General features: G+C 33.3%; 1 protein-coding gene across 1 annotated transcript in view; it reads right to left on the reverse strand.

Annotated features, from left to right (window-relative positions):
• The window catches only part of DNAH14 (dynein axonemal heavy chain 14), a 347573-nt gene that overhangs the window by 294333 nt on the left and 29116 nt on the right, over positions 1–24124 (reverse strand). Inside the window, 6 exon segments of the mRNA XM_074264888.1 lie at positions 1146–1173; positions 3227–3339; positions 7835–7999; positions 9812–9942; positions 16548–16643; positions 20140–20270. Of these exon segments, the coding sequence (XP_074120989.1) occupies positions 1146–1173; positions 3227–3339; positions 7835–7999; positions 9812–9942; positions 16548–16643; positions 20140–20270 (664 nt within the window).

Consider the following 24124-nt stretch of genomic DNA (forward strand, 5'->3'; position numbering starts at 1 on the left):
ATATCCTAGAAAGAAGGAGCAGATAGATGTCAAATGCCACAGAAAGAGTAAGATGAGGATTGACGAAGTTCATCAGATTTGGTGATTAAGAAAGCAGCCATTGATATACTTTGAAAGGATAACATAATCACTTAATAAATGCTTTTTAATTCATTCAGTTTCTCATAAACTAGGTAGTGTCCAAAGAAGGGTAGCCTGGGTAGCAGAAGGGTCTCAAGATTATGAAAAATTTAGTTTGGTTGAAGAAACTCTGAAAAAGAGAATACTTAGGGGGATATCATTGTCTTGGGTAACCAAAGGGCTGTCTTACATACAAATGATGTATTATATTTATTCTTCTTGATTCCAAAAGACCAAAACAAAGAGTAAATTGTGTTAGTTGAAAAGAAGAAAATTTAGATTTTATCTCAAGGAAAACCTCCCAAAATTGGAGCTATACAAAAGTACAAGTTACTTTGTGCTTCTCTAATTGGAGTTCTTCAAGCAAGTACCTATCAGGTATTAGAGGAAGGTTTCTTGGCTATGTAATTTGAGTTAGATGTCTTCAAACTCTGTGATTCTGTGATTCTTGAAAATATCTTCAAGTATACTGAGTTATAAGAAAAATGCTAATCACTTCTTTGCCCTTTCCAAAGAAAATTAAATAAGAGAAAATGGCTTTACTTTGTTTCAAAAGAAAATTAAATTTAGTACAAGGAAAGATTTGTTAATCATAGGGAGACCATAATCTACTTTGTTATCAGGGAAGGGTATGGTATCTTTAATCATGGAAGTATTTACAAATAAGATCAACAAACTTGGATTGCTTAAATGTTCACTCCTTCTTTTGGAAGCATAAATCTGGGCTAAAGACCAAGGAATGTTAAGGGTCTTTATAGAGCTACGTTTCTATTATACCCCATGATGTTTCAACAAAGCAATATGATTTAAAAGTCACTAAAGATAGCTTAAAAACATTGCCTTAAATAGATATACTAAATTACTTTCCAAAGCCTTATTTAATTCTATGACTTTATTAATTAAAAGTCATTTATTTCTGTTTTAATCTTATAGTTTAAATTGTGTTTTCCTTATGAAACTTTTACAAACTTCACTTATATGAATATTTACGTGTTCTTGTCTTTTTTGCTTCTTTTAACATTATTTTTCCAGATGAGAAATGATTTTCTTTCTCTGAAAGATGAAACATTATCTTAGACAAAAATGGATTAGAGTTGCATATTATAAATCTATATGGTTAGGCCTATTAATATTTGTAAATAACCTAGACCAACTTACTATTAATCTATTAAGTGAGTATCAGTGTCATCACAAGACTCAATAAAGCACACAATGTGCAAATTTTTTTTTCTAAAATATACTTCAAAAACTAATTTAAAATATACAATTATGCTTATCATTTTCTTTGTAACATATAGCCTGTTAATTTTATCAGTTAAATTGTACTTTTTCAAGAAAAAAATTGTGCTTCAGCATTCATATCATCATGGTATAATCATTTTTTAATGATTAATGTTTATAAAGAGGGAGAGCAACAGGAAAACCCTACAATTGCAATTAGAAAAATAATTAGGATATATTTATCATTGAAATATGTCCTGAAATTTACATTTGAATATAAATGGATTTGTTATTCCAAAAAATCATAGGACTTTAAATAAAATATTACTTTTTAAAGACTTAAATCAGAAGCAGCTTTAAAGTTTTCAGGATTTTAATGCTTATTTTTTTTATCCTGCCCTCTTATTAATTCTATATTGATTCTACAACTGACATAGAATCACATCTATTCTTAGAAACTGAGCAAAGTCTCCCTTCTTACATGTTTGCTGTCTAGCTTGTCACACCTTCCAACAAAGAGGTAATGATTTTCATTTTCTCCTGATAGTTTATCAACGATATAATCTTAGAGAACTTCAAATCAGTTTGGTATAAAGAATGAAAAAAAATCACTTCTCACAATGAGTTTACATTTGGAATACAAAGAGCATAAATGTAAAGTCAGTAATACATGCACACACCCTTAAAACAGCAAAATAGAAGGTAGTTTGAGAGGGAAAGTAGTAACAATTAAAAGTTCAGGAAAATCCTCATACAAAAGATGGAACTTGAGCATCTTAAAGCAAGACTTTTGATACCCATCATCAATCACTGTGTTTTCCTGGATTGTCTCTAGTTTTTGTGACACTGTTTTCTCCTCTTCCTATATGTCTTAAAGTTCCTTCTTAGTCTCCTGATATTCATTCAGTCTGTATCTGCTAACTGTGGGTTCTGTGGGCCCTCTCCTCTTCACTCTCTATATTATTTCACTTTCTGTTCTCATCAAATCCCATAAATTATCATTTTTATATAGATAATTCTTATATCCATTATTTCAGTCCTAACCTTTTAATCTTCAATCTTATATTTCTAAATATTCAACTAACATTTCACATTGGATATGCTGTAAGCATTTTAAAATCAAGATATTCAAATAGAACTCAATATCTTTCCTCCCAAAACCTTTGCTCTTCCTAAAAAAAATTTTCTTACCATTGAAAGTATAAAGAAAATAAAAGATATAAATGTTTAACTAGATTTAACTCTATGAGCAAAGGTAAGGATAGAGTGCAGAAATGAGGGAGAAAAAAAAAACATTTGAAGACTAAATAGAAGTCTGAAAACACAATATTCTGTACATATTTAGCAAAGAAACAGTGCTTTAACCTAATATTTTCTGAAAATTTTATCATATAACTATACAATAAATGGTCATGCTTGGAATAAGTATATATATATATATATATATATATATATATATATATATATATAAAATTTCTTGGAATAAGTATATATATATATATAATTTCTAATAGAAGTGATTAAAATTTTCAGTAGCTAAAGACAGAAACTTTAAATTATTTAGAAAATAAATTTATACTGAAAAACTAGAAGAGAGTGGATGGAATCTGAAGACAGGTTCCAGTAGAGCTCTTTATCTCCTGTGTGATGCTGAGCAAGTCACTTTTCATTTTCAGGGATCAATTCTCTTACCTATTAGATGAGAAAGATGGAACAGATACCATCTAGGACCCTTCCTGACTGTAAATCCCATAGCCCCAGTTCACAGCAAAGAATAGACAAATGATGTATTATGATATTAGAATCTAGTGGCTCAGCTCTCTACACTTTCTAGGAAGCTGCATAGCTTTCCTTGAATATAAGGATCTCCTTTGATTTGTCTTACCGGAACATGGAAAAGAAAGCAAATTTACGAAATGCAATGAAGTGATTTCTTTCCACAAGCCATTCCATGACAGGTATCATTTCTACTTGTTCGTCCATACCAATTCGATTAACCTGAAAAATAGCATATATTAATCTCTCTGAATTTGTAGGTGTGAGATAAAACCACAAAATTTTTTTCCATTTTTCATTTCTCTTATTATTAGAAATATAGAGCATTCTTTTGTGTGACTATCAATATTTTGCAATTCTTTTTTTAAGAATTGTTTGTCATATCCTTTGACCATATCCTTTGACCATATATATTTGAGGAATGACCATTAGTCTCATTTATACAAATATATATATATATATATATGTATATTCATACACACATATATATCCATGTATGTACAAATGTACACATATCAGAGAGCGAGTCAGAGAGAATGAATAGATATTTGTTTATTTATTTTTTTATCTTGGATACCAAACCCTTATTGGAGAAATTTGATACAAATATTGTTTTTCCATTTGACCCAACATTTATTATCCTAAATGTATTAATCTTAGCTATGAAGCTTTTTATTAAGTCATATTTTAGTTTCATAAAATTATTGATCTATTTTATCTTTTGTAATGCTTCATCACTCTCTTCTATTAAAATTTTTCCTCATATTTTATACAGAAAAAAATTGAGCTTAAAAATTTGGGGTCATCTACCATAAGCCACATTTTCTTCCCTTTTCCTATTTCATATTCTTTTCAAATTCTTTCAGTGTTTGTCACATAGTAAGCACTAAATAAATGCTTTATCCAATCTCATTGTCTTTACTGATAAAAATTCCTTAATAGCAATCCCTTAATAACAATCTTATGCCTTCCCATTTTCTCTATCATATAGTCAGCAATATAATCTTTAATCTTTGATCTGATCTTTCTCTATCCATTGACTCTCCCCCTCCCTTTCACTTATAAAAATGTCAGAATCTCTTCCATTCCATCAACCTCACAAATTATTGTCCTGTGTGTCTCCTTTATTTCTCTGTTATTCCTCCCAAAGAGAGCCCAATGGGGTCTCTTGTCTCAAATGACCTCATACTCAGGGCTTCTACTTCCTTTGCTCTCACTTGCTTCAGAACTCTGTAATTTGACTTCCAACCTCATTATTCTACCGAAAATCTTTTCCCACAGTTATTGGTAATTTCTTGATTGACAAATCAGGAGACTGAGAAGCAATCCAATTGCCTAGCAATCCCCTTCTTGATCTCTCTGCAACATTTAACACTATTCATTATCTTCTTCTCCTGGATACACTCTGGGGTTTCATGAACTTGTTTTATTGGTTTTTCTCTTTTTGGTCTGACAATCCCTCTCCTTTTTTAGATAGTTATCCTTATCACTTTCCCTTGCTGTAGGAAGCTCTATATTGGATCCTCTTTTTTTTCTCTATATATACTTTCAGTGATCTCATATTCATTTGATTTCCAGATAGGTATAGATACAGATTCAAAGGCCCAGCTTTGCCTCTGAATTCCAATCCCATTTTTTCAACTTCCTGTTAGACGTTTGTGAACTGGATGTCTTGAGGTTATCTCAAACTCGAAATGCCCCAAACATAACTTTTTATCTTTCCCTTCAAACCCTTCTCTCTACTGGACTTCCTTATCATTATCACCAAACAAGTTTCCAACTCCAATGTTTTTCTCACTCTTACTCATTCCCCATAGCAGTGGAGTGTGAAGTATTTTTTCCTATCTTACATCTCTTTTAAATATCTTCTTTGCTCTACTCACACATCTATTCCCTTATTTCAAACCCTCAATTTTTCATCTAGTTTATGATAGGTAGGCAACAAAAATTGGTTTACTATGTGCCCTTAGGAACTGTGCTAAGAACTTATGAGAAAAAGAAAATGAAAAAAGATTCCTCAAGAAACTTATGTTCTACTGGGAAGCGAATGTAAATTGTTAGCACTACTGTCTATCTACCCAGGTTACTTATACCTTCGGAAGCTAATAATTAATGTGCAACAAGAAAATGGTATTTACACACATATATTGTATCTAGGTTATATTGTAACACATGTAAAATGTATGGGATTACCTGCCATCGGGGGGAGGGAGTGGAGGGAGGGAGGGCATAATTTGGAAAAATGAATTTAAAAAAATTAAAAAAAAAAAGAAACTTATGTTCTAAAGAAGATAAAGCAATATATAAAAAAGATTAGGGATCCGAGAAGAATTAGTAAATACTTAAGCCTGGGATAGTGGCAAAGTCTTTAGATTCAAAAAGGAGGGAATAAAGTGGGACCAGTTTGAGTCTGTTCTCAAAATGAGAGCCCACCCCTCTCCCAAAGGAACTTACTAAAGGGAGAAAGGAAAAACACTGTAGGGTAAGAATGTCCCAGGGTATGAGAGCAGATGGATCACAACAGCAAAATACTTCAAATATTCAGCAACTTAACTGGAAAGGAAATTCATCTCCCTTCCTCTCCCCATCCAATTCAACAACTATGTAGTTGCTAAAATTATTTTCCTAAATCTTTAAGTATGCTACACCTCTCTGCTCAATAAATTAAATCCCAGGATCACAAAGTCCTCTGCTTGGTATTGGTACAATTTTGACCTACTTCCTAGTTTTCTCATACTTTCTATATCATATAGTCCAAGAGCCAGTGATATCATGCTGCTTGCCTTTGTGCTGGCTCTCTCCCTTATAGGAAACTTTTACCTGCTCACCTTGGGAGGTCAGGGATATCCTTTCCTTCAAGACTTAACTCATGCCCTTCCTATTCCCCAATCTGCTTGATCTTTCCCTTTAAGGTTACCTTCCATTAATCCTGCATATATCTAGTATATATCTATTTTGTATATAATTGTTTTGAAGTTTTAATTTAAATTTTTTTAAATTCAAAAGGTCAGGGAATTCTTAGTACATAACTATAATAAGCAAACTGCTTATGACTGACAATATTTATTTTTCAATACTTCTGTTGTTGCTAGAGTTCTTTAAGATAACAGATTCAGAAATTTGAGTGGATGTCCATCAGTTGGGGAATGACTGAATAAGTTATGGTATATTGTTGTTCTGTAAGAAATGATGAGCAGAAAAGGTGCTCCAAATCACTATTGATCAGAGAAATGCAAATTAAGACTACTCTGAGATACCACTACCTGCCTCTCAGATTGGCTAAGATGACAGGAAAAGATAATGACAAATGTTGGAGGGGATGCAGGAAAACTGGGACTAATACATTGTTGGTGGAATTGTGAATGGATCCAACCATTCTGGAGAGCAATTTGGAAATGTGCTCAAGGTTATCAAACGTGCATGGCCTTTGACCCAGTAGTGTTTCTATTGGGCCTATATCCCAAAAAGATCTTAAAGGAAGGAAAGGGATCCACATGTGCAAAAATGTTTGTGGCAGTCCTTTTTGTAGTGGCAAGAAACTGGAAACTGAGTGGATGTCCATCAATTGGAGAATGGCTGAATAAAAGTGTGGTATATAAATGTTATGGAATGTTATTGTTCTGTAAGAAACAACCAGCAGGATGATTTCAGAGAGGTCTGGAGAGACTTATATGAACTGATGCTAAGTGAAATGAGCAGACCCCAGAGATCATTATACATGACAACAAAAAGACTATAAGACGGTCAATTTTGATGTACTTGACTCTCTTCAACAATGTGATGATTCAAACCAATTTCATTTATTCCATGAAGAAAAGAGCCATCTACACCCAGAGAGGACTGGGTGTGGCCCACAACATATCATTCTCACTCTTTCTATTGTTGTTCACTTGCATTTTTTCTTTCTCAGGCTTTTTTTTCCCTTCCTTCTTGATCTGATTTTTCTTGTGCAGCAAGATAAGCTGTATAAATATGTATGCATATATTGGATTTAACATCTATTGTAATATATTTAACTACCTGCCATCTAGGGGAGGAAGTGGAGGGAAGAAGGGGAAAATTTGGAACAGAAGGTTTTGCAAGGATCAATGTTGTAAAAGTATCCATGCATTTGTTTTGTAAATAAAAAGCTTTAAAAAAAAAAAAAAAAAAAAAGTAAAGATGAGCAGCTTGGTTTCAGAAAAGCCTGGAAAGACCTGCATGAACTGATGTCAAGTGACGTGAACAGAACCAGGAAAACATTTTACACAGTAACAAAAAGATTTTATGATGATCAACTGTGACAGAATTGGTTCTTCTCAACATTGAGGTTCAAGTCAATTCCAATTGACTTGTGATGGAAAGGGCCAATTGCATCCAGAATGAGAATTATGGCAAGTGAATATGGATCAAAGAATCTTTTTGTTTATTTTTTATTTTGTGTTTTTCCCTTTTGGGTCTGATTTTTTCCTTGCATAACATGTGCAAATATGAAACTATGTTTATAAGGACTCCACATATTTAATCTATATCAGATTGCTTGCTGTCTGCAGAGGGGAGAGATAAGGGAGGGAAGGAGAAAAATTTGGAACACAAGGTTTCACAGAAGTGAATGTTGAAATGTATTTGGAAAAATAAAATACTACTTTAAAAAGACAACAGATTCATCAAATTCAACCATAAAGATATTTTCTTAAATCAATTATGAACACACTAATTGTTTAGAAGGATGCTTTACCTTTGAGACAAATGAAGCTGTAATAAGCCAAAATTCTTGGCAGGTTCTTGCGTCATTTGCAGAAACCACTTGAATTTCATATGGATTATAAAGAGCTCTGTATTCATTTCTATTTCTGAGAAGGCCATATACATATTCTCCATCATCTTTTATTTTTAATGATTCCTATTAACAGAAAACATTATTCTTACTTTGTTTAGTTAAAAATAATGCAATTACTTTATAATCAGAAAATTAAATGAAAGCAATTAAATCACAAATGTGTTTTTTTTTTCAATTCTTCAAAAGATTCGTGATTTGACTATTATGGGGATGTTTTCTCCACTAATAGAGAGGGCAATTCCTCTATGTCTTAACAAATAGTTTATATGAAATCCTGTGGCCAAAAAAAATATGTCTTTGATGCCAGGCATCTAAAGTTAAGCCTCTCTGAAATAAACTGGCTAATCCTTATGAAAGAATTAGTATGAGATGGAGTTCAAATTGAAAGGCTTTCTTAATACCAATTGAATTGTGTATTCTGATGGCATTTCCTTCAAGAATTTTTTGTCTACCCTTTGCCTACCAGATAAGATAATTCAGTAGGGCTTTAAAGGAAAAAATTATGAAGAACCTAGGAAAAATAAATAGGAAAGATAACTTGGGTTTTCCAATTATGTTCAAAGAAGCAATATGGTAAAATGAAAAGAAGGTTGGACTGAGAATTAGGCAAGTCCTGAATTAGAATCTCCCCTCTAACTCTTACTAGTTGTATGATTTTGGGGAAGTAATTTAACTTCTCTGAGGCATTTCTTTATCTCTTAAATGGAGGTAAACTCATTGAAGTTCAAATGAAATATTGTTTGGAAAACAGTTTTCTGAACCTTAAATATTATAGAAATGATGTAATAGGACTCTGTGTTGCCTTGATCTTTGTGGGAGGGTGGGGATCATTTTTAGAAAAACCTTAAATCTCAACCCCTCCAAACCTCGGGGAAAATTCATAAAATGATCCCCACATTCCCACAAAGAAAATGGGCACACAGAGTCCTATTCCATCAGAAATATTGACAATTATCATGAAAACTTAAAAAAATAATTAAATGGTGTGTGGGCTAATGAAATTCTTATAAAGGTCCTACTAACTTAAAGCTATATGACTTTGTTCAAATATCTTAGAAATTCTCTTTCTGCAAGATTTGCCATATTATCAAGAAATTTTTATACTGATACTAGATTTCTGTAGGACTTTTTGTTTTGCTTTGTTTTTGATATTACTTACTTGGTTCTATTCCTACCTGTCTGATCACTCTGTTTCCTTTGCCTTGATTTTCATCCATGTCATACCTACAAACTGAGGGTATTCCACAAAATTCTTCTGTTCCTCTTATGTTTTTTTCTCTACTGTATCACTTATTACCTCTATGCTTATGATTCTTCAATCTATACATGTAGCCCTAGTATCTTTGCTGAAATCCAGTCTTATATAAGTTATGTCCAAATTGCATGTTCCATATCTCAAATTAAACATAAATATTACTTGTACTTATTACCTTCCATCAAAATGCAACCTCCCCACAAATTTCCTCATTATTGGTGAATGTATTACCATTTTCCCAGTGACTCAAATGTATATCCTCAATGTAAACCTCTACTCCTTATTCTTATTCATCTCATCTATCCAAACAGTGACTAATTCTTTTTTCTCTACATCTCTCACATTATGTTCTTTTCTTTCCACTCACACAACCATCACTATATTTCAGCCCCTTATCCCTTCTTCTTAGGCTTATCTCTCTCTCTCATTTATAAGGATTATGAGAAAACAGTCATTGGGTGTTACGAATTTTTTTTAAACTTCACTCTCACATTTCCTTTCCTATATATATATAGCTAGCAAAAGAAATAAAATCCAGATCAAAATAACTCTGCAATTTTAACATTATCCAAAACTGAATAAAAATAGCATAAATATATAAATAGTATAAATAAAAATACCATAAATGGAGTCGTCAGACGAACATCTTTAGTTTTTTTAACTTCAAATCCATGTGATGTAAATTCAGTTTTCCACTTCAGCTTCTCTCTTAGTCTTAAAATATTTCTTACGGCATTATCATCCTTTGGTACTAGTTCAAAATATTAAAGCATTATCTATAAGTCCCATATCCAAAAATTAAATAATCAAAATCTTTGCAATGGCACAATAAATAACTGCATACAGAAAATACTTAAACACACATCTAACAAATCTAAATATGTAATAAGAGAAAATTTATTTGAAGACAATGTTACTATAAGAGAGAAAGGAAATATCTTAAAACCTAGTCACATAGTAGCTAATCATAATACCTCTGTTTCTTAAAAAGCTCAAAGATCTAATTTCAATTATATGTGTGGGTTACAGTCATATGCCATTTCTTTACATTAAAATATAAAGAATAAACACAATATTATATGTCATGGGGCATCTACATGGCACAGTGCATAGTACAGTAAGTCTGAAGTCGGGAAAACTCATCTACCTGAATTCAAATCTGCCCTTAGACAATGACTAGCTGTGTGACTCTGGGCAAGTCACTTAGCTCTCTGTCTTAATTTCCTCATCTGTGAAATGAGTTGGGGAAGGAAAGAGCAAACCACTCTATTATCCTTGCCAAGAAAACCACAAATGGGCTCACAAAGAGTTGGACATGGCTTGAAAAAAAATTATAACACAATTTTTACACTTTAATATGCATATATATGTACATATAAAAGATCTACTTATGCTTGAATCTCTGTTAATATTCGTTGTAGACCATGTTATCCAACCTATGGTATGAAGCATCACAAAAATGGGGATGGCAATCATGATCAAAATATGAATTTGCATTTTTGAGCGAATCTAAGAAACAGAAAGCATAAGGAAGTACATTTAGATAAGTATCAGCAGGAAAATGAAGTTATATTTTCATAGCATCTCATTTTAGGTCATCTATAAAGAAAGCAAACAGACCAAAAAGTTTCAGAAACAGGCCATAAAGCTAGGGTAGAGTCATAATATTTCAGATGATTACTTGGACATTATTGTTATGATTCATCTTGACTTGTTCTGCGAATTAGATTTAAATGAAATGGAGTTGGGCAAAGTTTGACGCCATCACTCTCTTCTCTAGGAGCATCAAAGACCAGTGGTGGCAAAACAAAAGTCAAGATTACAGATAACACTCAGGATCCAGTGGATGACCATAGCTTTCCTAAATTAAGGTCTTTCCCCAGGCCTCAGTTTGTTTGAGGAAACCCCCCATTCAAAAACTAAGGATTAATATGAACTGAAACAAAAGAAGGCCTACTTTACCATCAGAAAACTATCTATCTGGAAGAGGGAAGATTCTAAGACTTTCCAAACAGAAAAACATTGCTATTTACATTCATTCTAAGATATCATTCCTAAACAATAAACAACAGACCACTAGCCTGGGTCTATTATTGCATTCAATTGAAAGACAGAGTCATTTGGGTTTAAAGGCTTAGTCAAGTAGTTTCATTTAAATCTCAAGGGACTTTTTAAAAAAACTTATTTTTTAGGGCTATATTTCAAGAAGTTTTAAAAGAAACCGCACAGGACAAAAAAAAGCAAATTGTCCCAAATTTTGAAAAATAAAAAATATATAAATATATAAAAAAAAACCTTGTCTCCACACTCCACAAAATCTTATAAAATATAAGTGTCCAAAAATTGTTGCTGTTGTGGTTTATCCTTCATTCTGGAAATGTAGTGAAATGAAATTTGCCTAAAGATTTATAAAGTTGACCAAAAAAGTCTTTCAGTTAGAATGGCAGGGATGATTAGAAAACTGATTGCATATATGTGCCAAGCCCAATATCACAGAAAATAGCAGATAAAATGTGGGAAAAAGATTGTTCATGGAGAGGCCCAGCAATTCATATGAGGTACTAATACTCCTCCCCATTTTCTTTTTTTTTTTAAAGCTTTTTATTTTCAAAATATATACTTGGATAATTTTTGACATTTGATAATTTTTGAACACAAAGCCCTGTGTTCTATTTTTTTCTCTCCGTTCCCCTCATCCCCTACCCCAAGTCAGCAAGTGATCCAACATATGTTAAACATGTGCAGTTCCTCTATACACATTTCCACAAATTTCATGCTGCTCAAGAAAAATCAGATCAAAAAAGAAAAAAAAAAGAGAGAAAACAAAAAGCAAGTCAACAAACAAAAAGAATGAAAATTGTAATTCACACTCAGTTCCCACAATCCTCTCTCTGGGTATAGATGGCTCTCTTCATCACAAGACCATTGGAACTGACCTTATTATGCCTCAGTTTCCCTGAATTATAATACCTCAGTTTCCCTGAATTGTTCTGCCTCAGTTTCCCTGAATTGTAATACCTCAATTTCCCTGCCTCAGATTCTCTGAATTATACTGCCTAAGTTTCCCTGGTAGCAACTCCCCCTTCCTGGCCATTAGGACTGACATAATTAGGGCTGCAGAACTCTGGCCACTCTGGCATTCCAAAGAGCCATAAAACTCCAGATAGCTTATCTGAAAACCCTGGTTTGAGATATCTTCTGGTTATCTTCTGCCTCAGGCTTCCTGTCTCTTGCTTGATCATCTTCTTTACCTCAATCTGTCAGAATTAAAAAAAGTTATGATCCTTTCCTAGAACTTTCACTCACCCAGTGCTCTGCCCCACATTGCCTTTGTTTCCCTGATTGCTGGAGCCCTATAAAAGTCTCGGGAATTACTTGTTCATTGCTGGATGATTTGAGACAAGAGTCTCATCCAAGCTGGCTGGCTAATATGGCTTCACCACTCCAACTTCATTATTAAAATATTGAAAACCTCTAATCTGTCTTGCCTCAGTTACATTTCTGGAGATCTCATATCTGAAGATATGAGATCTGAGAGCAAGATTAGAATTAGAGAGCAGATCTCCATAGGAAGCCTACTACTGGCTGGACCTGGACTCTTTTAGGAAAAGCCTTCCAGAATCCCATAGAGAGAGCAGTTCCAGCAGTATCAAGATTTCACCTTGGACACTCTATTTCCACCGCAGTCGAGTAACTGTTTTGATATCCCTTCAGGATAAGTTTTCTATCTGCTCTGATTGCTAGCAAATCTGGGTCCCTAGAAAAAGTTGAACTGACTAGCCACACAACTCTGGGAAGTGCCAAAGGAATGCCTTGGGGCAAAAAAAAATCCGGAACAAATTGGGATGCTTCTAAGCACAACCCTGGGTGTTGTTTTTTTTTAAAACACTACTGGTCTGTATCTTCAGACACAAATCTGGGTTTTGGGTAATTTTTTTTAACATTTGTATATACTCTGTGAAGGCAGAGAGTGCATTAAACTAGAGCTTGGAAACCTACTTAAAAGGCTCCATTTAAATTTCTGAGAGGGAGAAATTGTCAACCTGAAAACTCCCCTCATGGCATTTCTGAAATATAAGGAGCTTTCCCCTAGCTTTTATGTGTTAAATGTTGTGTGATCAGGGTTTGTGACTTGTCTGTTTGGTGTGTTGATTTAAGGAGCTCTGTTAAGTTTTAAGGACAATGATTAATAAATTCTAGCAATTGGTCATTTCAATGTTGCAAAGGTGCTTAGAATAAAACAGAAATGCTTGTGATTTTTTAACCTCTTATTGGAAGCTTCTGAGAGCCACATATATGTGTGTGTGTGTGTGTGTGCATGTGTGTGTGCATGTGTTTGTATGTGTATGTGTGTATATATACACACATATATATATATTTATAACCAAATGGTAACTCAGTTTGTAACATTTAATTATGATTTAGAAAACTTACTTACGTGGGAAAAAGCCATAACCTTATGGGCTTTTTGGTCTATTGAATTTTGGGAACTTAAGTTTTTAAAGTGGTACTGCCTTGTGCATACTAGGTTGGTTTATTCTGGGTATAAGATGTTAGGACTTTGTTAGAATATTGAACCATTACTACTGAAAGACAAAACTTTTTAAAGGCTGTATTTTATTTGATTAAGTTTAACAATAGCTTGTTAAAACAGTCCTGATAACTTATCCAAAGAGGTCACATACCCCTAATTAGATGAAGTATATTACTTTCTAAAATATATATTGGATAATTTGTAAACTTTCTAAGTCATGCTTTAAATTTTGTCAGCTCTTTGGAACATGTGTATGAGCTTTATGGTGTTTTTTTTAGCTGTTTACTATATTGTAATTCAAAAGTTTTAAAGAAAAAGAAATCTAAGGAAAGGAGAAAAGAGGTGACTACACGAATGGGATAAGAAGAATTGACAGTTTGAATGAAATATCTAGTTAGAATACAGAATGTTGCAGTAACAGAGGAGAGATAGGATGTATTACTGAGAGTATGGTTGTTGGTCATTGAGAGAGAGAAAAATAAAGGAAAAAGCATGTTGAAGAAGGGGAGGAGATCAAGTTGAACATCTTTCTGTTATGAACAATATGCAATTTAGAATTTTTCTACATACTGGGTATTTTAAAAGCCAAATGATTTGGGTAATGTTGGCCTTATAAACCCTCTACTTAGATAGGAATATGAAAGATAAGCTGTGAAGTTTCTAAGATGAATCTCTTACCGTTATCTACATAAAGTCATGATAAATAACTGTTTAGGATTCATCTGAAGCTGAGATTTGTTATTGCAGGTAAAATTTTGTGGGCCTATAGCTAATATTATTTGGAAGTTTTAAAGCTCCACGATCTAAAAGTTACTGGGACAATTACCTGAACTAAAACTGAGTTAAGGCTATTTTATTCTGTGACATGTATGTGCTGAAGAATCAGTTTTGACTGATTATATTATGTTATAGTCATGTCCTTGCTTTTTCCTCCTATGGCTGATTTCTATGATCAGAGCAAATAGTCAATAGAAACCATTAATAAATACACTTCAAATATATAATACCTTGTTGTTTCCAAGCTGACTATATGTAGTCATTATATACTGAATAATTAGGTAAATGAGTATTTAGCCTGGTCATCTATCATTTGATACATCTTTACTATTTATCTGTCCTGTGAGACAAATGTTTCCTTACATGGGAAACTGCTGTCCAGTCTATATTGGCCTTTCTTCATTTTGTAGCAGTTCTTGTGAACCAGTCTTTCTTTCCCAGACTATTTTAACCTTTATTTGTTAGATTTGGTTTTTGTTCTAGATTTTGGTCAAGTTTCAGCTGTACCTTCTGGGACCTATATCAGCCCATTGGATGCTTTCACCACACCACACACCCTTCCCTGGAATAGGAGTTAACTCTTCACCAATTCTCAGCAGAAAGCAGTTTCAGAAGAGACCATCGCCCCTGCCCCTAATGGACTTTGAGCCTCAGTGATTTGGGGGGAACTGAAAGTGGTTGATGAATGACTGCTAAATTCTGACTGGATCACCTATTACTGTGTGTTTAGGAACTAGAATGAAAAATGTTAGGTTAAAATTTGGGTAACTGTTGCTGTAAAGGATGCTTATATATGTATCTATATTATCTTATTGATTACAATGTTCCCTTCAGAACATATAATTATTTGAGAGATCTTTGGATAAGTTCCAGGGTAGAAAACCCCTATTGTATTAGTCTGTTATGTATAGGAACTTCAATTCATTTTCAGAACTTATATGTGAGGTGGCTACTTGACAAATGGAGCCCTATTTACTTTCCCTTGGATGATTCCTATGATTAAACAAAAAGGGAGGATAAGAGATAAGGGACCAGGAAAACTGGTTGATTTTTCCCAAAAGCACTTGAAAAACTGGGAACTCCTAGTGCTTCTAGTTTCCTATTCATTTGGCCTCAGGCACTCCTGCCACTCCTAACCCACCAGTTCATATTGGAAGCCCCTCTAGCAGTTTGTTTTTTTTTTTTTTCATCTTTATTCCTTGCTTGGTTTATTTTTTATTTGTAACCCCAGCTGGACTATGATTGACAGTTCTGCTTTAACTTTGAACCCCCTTATTCTGTTGGAATTGCCCTGGCAGATTCAGTTTCTGGGACCATTTTCTGATTACCTGTTCTTGGGAACAACCAGAAATCACCCTTGGAAATCTCCAAGGTACAGGACCTATCTTGTGATTGGCTGTGTCTCTGATCTATTTCTCCAGTCCTATAACCCCAGTTCCTTAATTAACATTTCAGCATCCTGAAAGGACTTTGCAGCTTGATATCAGGCCTCTGAAAGTTCATGGTTTGGTGAGGGACTGACTACGTGTGCATACTCCCACACTCTGCCCAGTAATCCGGATCCATTCTGCATCTTAAACTCCAGATGGTTTATCCCAAATACCTAGATGGCACCCTCTATCTTTCTGGCTCAGACTTCCTGTCTCCTGCTTTCAACCCCCAACCTGTCAGAATTAAAAAGTTACGGTCCTTCCTGGAATTTCCACTCAGGCAGTGCTCTGCCTCCCCTTCCATCTTAGCTTTGTTTCCCTGATCACTGGAGTCCTATAAAAGTCTGATCCAGCCAGCTGGCTATGGTCTAACTTTTCCACTATTAAAATATTAGAAACCCCTAATCTCTGTCTTCCTCAGTTTCTCCAGCATTACACAAGGAGCTCATAGTATAATAGGGGAGACAACAGGTAAATAGCTTTGTCTAAACAAGATATAAACTAGATAAAGTGAAGATAATCAAAAGAGGAAAGGCATTAGAATTAAGGAACACTGAGATATTCATACAGTCGTTGATTACCTGCTAAGAAGGGTATTTATCTGAAATTACATACTTGTTGGATCATATAGAATACGATTTCCAAAATCTTTCTTCAGATAATTAAGCATTTTCTTCCTGTCTTCTTTACTTCTTCCAGTCTTCTGGAAACCTGATTTTTTAGAAACCATATGCTCACTTACATAGTACTCAGTAGAATATGAAATGAAAAATCTTACTAATTAAATATGTAGCATATGATGTTTAGATATCATCCCACAAGTCAATAGCAAATTATGAGGTGAGATTATTTTAAGAGTTCTCTATTCTTTTTTGCATTTAAAAATATTTTTCATGTAAAAATACTTCTTATAAATTAATCTCTCTCCTCATATCCTTCCTCATTAAGAAAAATTATCTTTTAAACTCCTCAACACATATTTATATAATTAGACAAAAACAAATTCCCATTTTAGTCATGCCCAATAATTTAATATCTTTTTTGCATTTTAAGTTCATTACTTCTATATGAAGAGTTGAGTGACAAGTTTCACCTTTATTCTTTTGAACCTGTGATTTATCACTGGATTGATCAGACTTCTGAAGCTTTCATTTTATAGAAAGTAGTGCTGTTATTATTATATAAGTTGTTTTCCTAGTTCTGCTCACTTCACTCTGCATCAGTTAATAAAGATCTTTCCAATTTCCTCTCAAATTGTCCAATTCATCATTTTTCACTGCACAGTAATATTCTACTATATTCAATATTTCACAATTTTTCTAGCCATTCTCTAATAGAAGAAATGTCCTTTATTCTGCTGGTATTACCCATGATTAATTACAATTACATTGGTTCACTATTCAAAGCCATAAATCTTTGGGTCAGAGATTATTGCTGGAAGGAACCTCAGAGGTCACTTATTTTAACTTTGCCCATTTTCTAGATGAGTAAATTGAAGCTCAGGAAAATTGACTGAACATCAGAGAAGATTATTTTAAAAAATGATAGTATAATTTACTTTAAGAATGGGGACATACCAAGGAAATACTAAAGAAAGGAAAGGGACCTGTATGTGCCAAAATGTTTGTGGCAGCCCTTTTCATAGTGGCTAGAAGCTGGAAGATGAATGGATGTCCATCAATTGGAGAATGGTTGGGTAAATTATGGTATATGAATGTTATGGAATATTATTGTTCTGTAAGAAATGACCAACAGGAGAAATACAGAGAGGCTTGGAGAGACTTACATCAACTCAGGCTAAGTGAAACGAGCAGAACCAGAAGATCATTATACACTTCAACAATGATACTGTACGAGGATGTATTCTGATGGAAGTGGATATCTTCAACATAGAGAAGAGCTAATCCAATTCCAATTGATCAATGATGGACAGAACCAGCTACATCCAGAAAAGGAACACTGGGAAATGAATGTAAACTATTATTTTTACCTTCTGAATCCAATTCTTCCTGTGCAACAAGAAATTCGGTTCTACATACATATATTGTATCTAGAATATATTGTAATATATTTAACATGTATAAGATTGCCTGCCATTTGGGGGAGGGGGTTGGGCGAGGAAGGGAAAAAATCTGAACAGAAGTAAGTGCAAGGGATAATGTTGTAAAAAAGTACCCATGCATATGTACTGTCAAAAAAAAGTTCTAATTATAAAATAAAATTTAAAAAAAAAAGAATGGGGACATAATGAAAGACATGGATTTGATTAGAACTCACAATGCAGAAAATAGGCTAACTCTTCCCACATAGCCATGTTTTTATCCAAGCAATACTTCTTGGTCAAATTTACATTTATAAAAGTAAACCATATCAGAAAATAATGAAGATGAGATTAAGACCAATAAAAGCAAAAAAAAAAATGAAAATGGAAGAGAGAAATTAAACTTGATATTTCAGAAGATTTCTCTCTATAAGGGTTACATAGGGAATAAAAGAAGAATAAATAATAAGGCATAAAGTAAGAGTCAGACTTGACTTGAACAGATGAAAAAAATATAAGAATAAAGCAGCAGAAAACTCCTTGAAAAGGGTATAAGACTCAAGATGAGAGTTTGTACAAAGGATAATTTTGAACTTTAGTCTTTACTGGGCTGGGAAAGAGAAGGGTCAAAAAGAAAGAGAAATCTATAAACAGACAATAATTTAATTCAGAGAATTTGGAATAGGATGAATGAATGACATATTGAAGGAGAACAGTATCTCTACTCACCTAATTACTATAAGCCTCAATTTTCCCTCTTTATTAGTTCATCTTTTACACATTTCTGTTCACGTCATTCAATCTACTCAATAAACTTCAGTGTCTTCTTACTATTTCTAGGATCAGATATAATCTCTATTTGGGATTTAATAAAGTCATTCTCAATCTGGCATGATCCTACTTTCCCAATCTTAATATACATCACTTTCTTTTCCACAAATTACAATCCAGCCAAACAGGCATTCTTGTTGTACCTGAACACCAGAAATTTTCCTAGTAAATACAAGAGCAATGCAAAAATGTCCCCCTTTTTCATGGTTATTTTACAAAATTCTAAAAATGCTCATAATAGTAATGAAGCAGAAGCTAAAGGTATAAACATATACAAATGAAAAAAAATTCCCTATTTGCTGACAGTCAATAAATAAGCATTTATTAAGCACTAACAATGTACGATGCACTATGATAAGCTCTTGAGAAGTTCAAATTTTAATAGGGAAGACAAAAAAATAATCATGTACAGACAATATGTATATGGTGTCAATTTGTTTCCTGGATATAGTATAGATCAAGAGAGAAAAGCTGAACAAGAAAGGGTTGAAGTCAATTCAATTGAATAAATCCATTATGTATCTGGGGTTATTCTAAGAAAAAGAAATAATCTCTACCCTCCAGTAATTTACAGTCTTACAGTGCTTAAAGATAATAAACAAAAGGGGGCATGACATTTCATAGAATTGAAACCAAGGGGAGCTGCTGATGGAAAATGAGAGTTACTTGGAAAGTTTAGATTTCTGCTCTCTGTAAAGAAAGGATTTGGGATGAGTTTAGTGCTCCATTCTTCAGCCCTCCATTCAGAGTAGAGAGACAACTCTAGGGGAGTGGAAAAGGCAATGAGAATCAAAAATTGAGTTAATCAGTATAAGGACTGATTTTAATTGATCAGTTAATCCTGGGTAAGACATAATGAAACTAAGTAGATATTGGAAATGGAAAATGGAGTCAGATGCAACAAGGGAATTGATCCTTTCAGTTACTCTATCCCTACTCCATTTACTATTCCATTCCTAGAGAAGAGTATCTGACTTTATACAAGGAATATTATTTATTTATTTATTTATTTATTTTTTTTGAGGCTGGGGTTAAGTGACTTGCCCAGGGTCACACAGCTAGGAAGTGTTAAGTGTCTGAGACTAGATTTGAACTCAGGTCCTTCTGAATTCAAGGCTGGTGCTCTATCCACTGCACCACCTAGCTGCCCCGGAATATTATTTATTGAAAGAGGTATCAAATATACTCTTAAAGTACGCAAGTATATTACAAAGCCTGTTCTAATAAATCATCTGTAAAATATTATTCCAGACTATATATAACTTGTATCTCTCTCCTTTAAAAAGTCACATAAAACATTTCCATCATAATAAAGTATTGCAGAAATTGGCAAACCTGAAACTAGTTCTTCATATGATGAAACGCTAGGATAACTTAAAACCATGTGTTCTTGTGTTCTATCTATTTCTGTAGCTGAAGTAGATTGATTGTCATCAAAGGTTTTTCTATTTTCAAGTTTATGCAACCTAGAATAATACAGAAAGCAATGATGAGGATAATTAAATGTTCACACATTAAAATTGACAAGATTTTTTAATTTAGAATGAAAGACATAGCTTCTTTGAATTTAATGTATAATTAACTTTACTCTATATTATTTATAATTTGGAGAAATTAGAACAGATAGCTTAAACTGTAAATTAAAATATATCATATTGTAGATCTCTTTCCTTCTAAATATTGATTCAGAAATTTGAAAAGCACATGTCAAATGTCAACAATAGAATATTATCAAATTTTAAGTAGCTATGAATGCTTTAACTAAAGATTATTTTAATCTTTTAACAATTATTACTATTAGAGAATTTACATATGAAAAGAATTTTAAAAGATTGATCTAGTTTAATCTTCTCATTTTTATGAATGAAGAAATTGGGAAACAAAAAGGCTATGGCAAAGTAGGGTACTAGAACTTCAATCTCCCTAACTCTCAGTCTCCTGTGTTTTCCCCGCTAATCTTCCTGAGTGAAAAACAAAGGAAGTAAAAAATACAAAAAACCCCCACCAAATAAAACTAATTTATACATGAATAACACTCAAAACTTTGTGTTACTGACTGCAATATAAATAGTTAATCTTCACTCAGTTATTAAAGATACATACTCAATAAGATACAAGACCTTGAGATGTACTTTTTATTCAAGACATTAAAGTTGTTATCAAAGTATAAAAATTCACAATTTGCTCATGATCATCCCAAAATAAATCAGCAAAGAAAGTGGTTTCTATAGAAAAAGTATACTACAATATTTTAAAGCATTGATTAAAAAAACCACAACTTTTTTTCTACTCAATGAGATAGGAAATATGGCTATGTATAAAGTTAGATTCAAAAGACTAGGACCTTGTTTATATGCCTTTTCTCAATGCTACCAATTTTATCATGGAGAAGCTATATTCATTAGGAAATACTTTATGTTGAACTAAAATCTACTTTTCATAACTTTTACCTATTGATTCTAGTCTATCTTGATAAAAGGGGGAGAGGAATAAACATTTATGTAGCATCTATGCTGTGCTAAGACATTATATAAATATTATCTAATTTGATCCTCACAACAACTCTAAGGAGGTAGATACTATTACCCCCATTTTATAGAAGAGGAAATTAAGGCAGCAGAGGTTAAGTGACTTGCTCATGGTCACACAGCTAATTTTAAGGCTATATTTGAACTTGGGTTTTTCTGACTTCAGGCTCAACACTATCGTGCCACCAAATGCCAGTGCCACAGAGAATACCACAGAAAAAAAATTTTCTTACATTAATACCCTTTGAATATTTGAGGATGCAATATTTGAAGATGCTTTCCCTAGTCTTTTCCTTTCCAGTTTCTTGTCCAGTTCCTTTAAACATTCCTCATGTTATATGCTTAACATTTATGCAATAAATATTTAATAAATAGCTCTTATGGCTCAAAGCTGTTTGGGAATTTTGGGAAATAGAACTACAAAAAATAATGCTATTTTTTTGTCCTTCATTCTCAAAGAGAATCAATTGATGTTATGAGAATGCATGTGAACTGAATTTAGTGAAGCAGTTCTTAAAACTTGTTATTTCATACAATATTCTCTTGTTCTGCTCTTCAATATTTTGTGCAAGTCTAGCCATGTTTTTCTAAGATCATCAAGTTCATCATTTCTTACAGCATAGAAATATTTTATCACAACACAGAGAGGCTTGGAGAGACTTACATGAAATGATGCTGAGTGAAATGAGCAGAACCAGGCGATCACTATACACTGTAACAACAATACTGCATGAGGATGTATTCTGATGGAAGTGGATATCTTCAACAGAGAGAAGGTCTAATTCAGTTTCAATTGATCAATGATGGACAGAATCAGCTACACCCAGAGAAGGAACACTGGGAAATGAATGTAAACTATTTGCATGTTTGTTTTTCTTTCCAGGTTATTTTTACCTTCTGAATCCAATTCTTCCAGTGTAACAAGGGAACTGTTCAGTTCTGCATACATATATTGTATCTAGGATATACTATAAAATATTTAACATGTATAAGACTGCCTGCCATCTAGAGGAGGGGATAGGGGGAGGGAATGGAAAAGTCGGAACAGAAGTGAGTGCAAGAAATAATGTTGTAAAAAATTACCCATGCATATGTACTGTCAATAAAAAGTTATAATTATAAAATAAAAAAGAAATATTTCATCACAATACATATATCTTATATCCTCTTTAACTAAACTCTCTAACTTCACAATTTCTAATAGTTTTCAAATTTCATGATTGAATCCTTCACTCTTCTGCCACACATAGGATGGTCACAAATTTGATCTTACTATTATTCATAAATTTTCAATTTCACTATTTAGAAACTCGAACATTCTCCTCTCTGACCATCATCTCTTCAATCATCCTTCTTCTCTGTGTGTGTTTCACTTCTTCTACACCTGAACGTTACACTCAGACTTTTAATTCCCTCCATCCCTCAGAGATGGCTTCTTCCTTCTTAAGTTTTTTTTTTCTTCTAACAGATAACATCTTCAAACATCTCCTTGAATCTTTAATCTTTCCTTATCTGGTTTATTCCTCATTGCCTTCAAACATTCCTAAATCTCCTCTATCATTTAAAAAAAAACAAACAAACCTTACCATCATCCTATGTCCACTAATCTATATTTCTCTTAACTTTCTCAGCCAAATTTTGAAAAATTTGTCCAAACTTATTTTATTTTATGTATTCTTTCACTCATTCTTTAAGCTTTTTAACAATCTTGGCTTCTGATATCATTCAACTGAACCTGATCTCTTTAAAAATTACCAGTGTCTCTTAAGTGCTAAATCTGATGATCTTTTGTCAGTTCTCAGCCTTTGTGACCTATCTACTGTTTTTACACTGTTGACCATCCTAGATACTTTCACCTTTTTGAGCTTTTTTAATACTACTTTCTCTTGATTGATCTTTACCTTGATTACTCTTAGATTCCTTTGCTGGCTCATTACCTTCATCTGCCCACTAATTCACAGTGTTCCCCAAGATTCCATCCTACTTCCTCAACTCCCTGTAAATTCGTGGTCATTTCATCAGATTTCATGCAGATAACTCCCAAATCTCAACATCTAGTCTTTGCCTTGAATTTCAATTCCACTTTACCAATTGCTTATTGGAAATTCCAAAATGGGTATGCCAGAGACATCTAAAATTCAAGAGACCCAAAACTGAAATCTTGATTATTTCATTTAAAAGACCCTCTCTTCCAAATTCCCCTATTTCTGTGAAAGATACCCATCATCTTTCTAGTCTCTCAGGAATTATTCTGGTTTCCTCACTCTCCCTTAGACCATCTATTCAGTATGTTGCCAAATCTTGCCATTTCTAGCTTCACAATTTCTCTTGAATCCAAACTCTTCTACTTATGGAGCTACCACTTTTGTTAAGCCCTCATCGTCTTTCATCTATGTTATTTCAACAGCTTCTTAAGCAGTTTCCTTGCATCAAGTGTCTCCATATCCCTTTTCATTCTATAATTTTCTGATGGAATAGTTTTCCATAAATGAAGATCTGATCACATGACTCCATTTTTTTTCAACCACCTCCAGAGGCCTCCTCTTGGCTCTAATAGAAAATATGAACTCAGTTTCATTTTTAAAGTCCTGGACAACCTGGCCCTAACCTATCTTTCTGGTCTCATTGAACTTTACTCCTCTTCCCACACTCTGATATTTTACCAAGTTGATCTATCTCTAGTGCTCAAAGAGAAAAATCTGTCTCCTATATTCATGCTTTTTCAATGATTATCCCACATGCTTGGTATGCACCTTAGCGTTCTTTTTTCCTTTAAAATGCAATTCAAACAC

Source organism: Sminthopsis crassicaudata, chromosome 4 (assembly GCF_048593235.1).
Source record: "Sminthopsis crassicaudata isolate SCR6 chromosome 4, ASM4859323v1, whole genome shotgun sequence".
Lineage (NCBI taxonomy): Eukaryota > Metazoa > Chordata > Mammalia > Dasyuromorphia > Dasyuridae > Sminthopsis > Sminthopsis crassicaudata.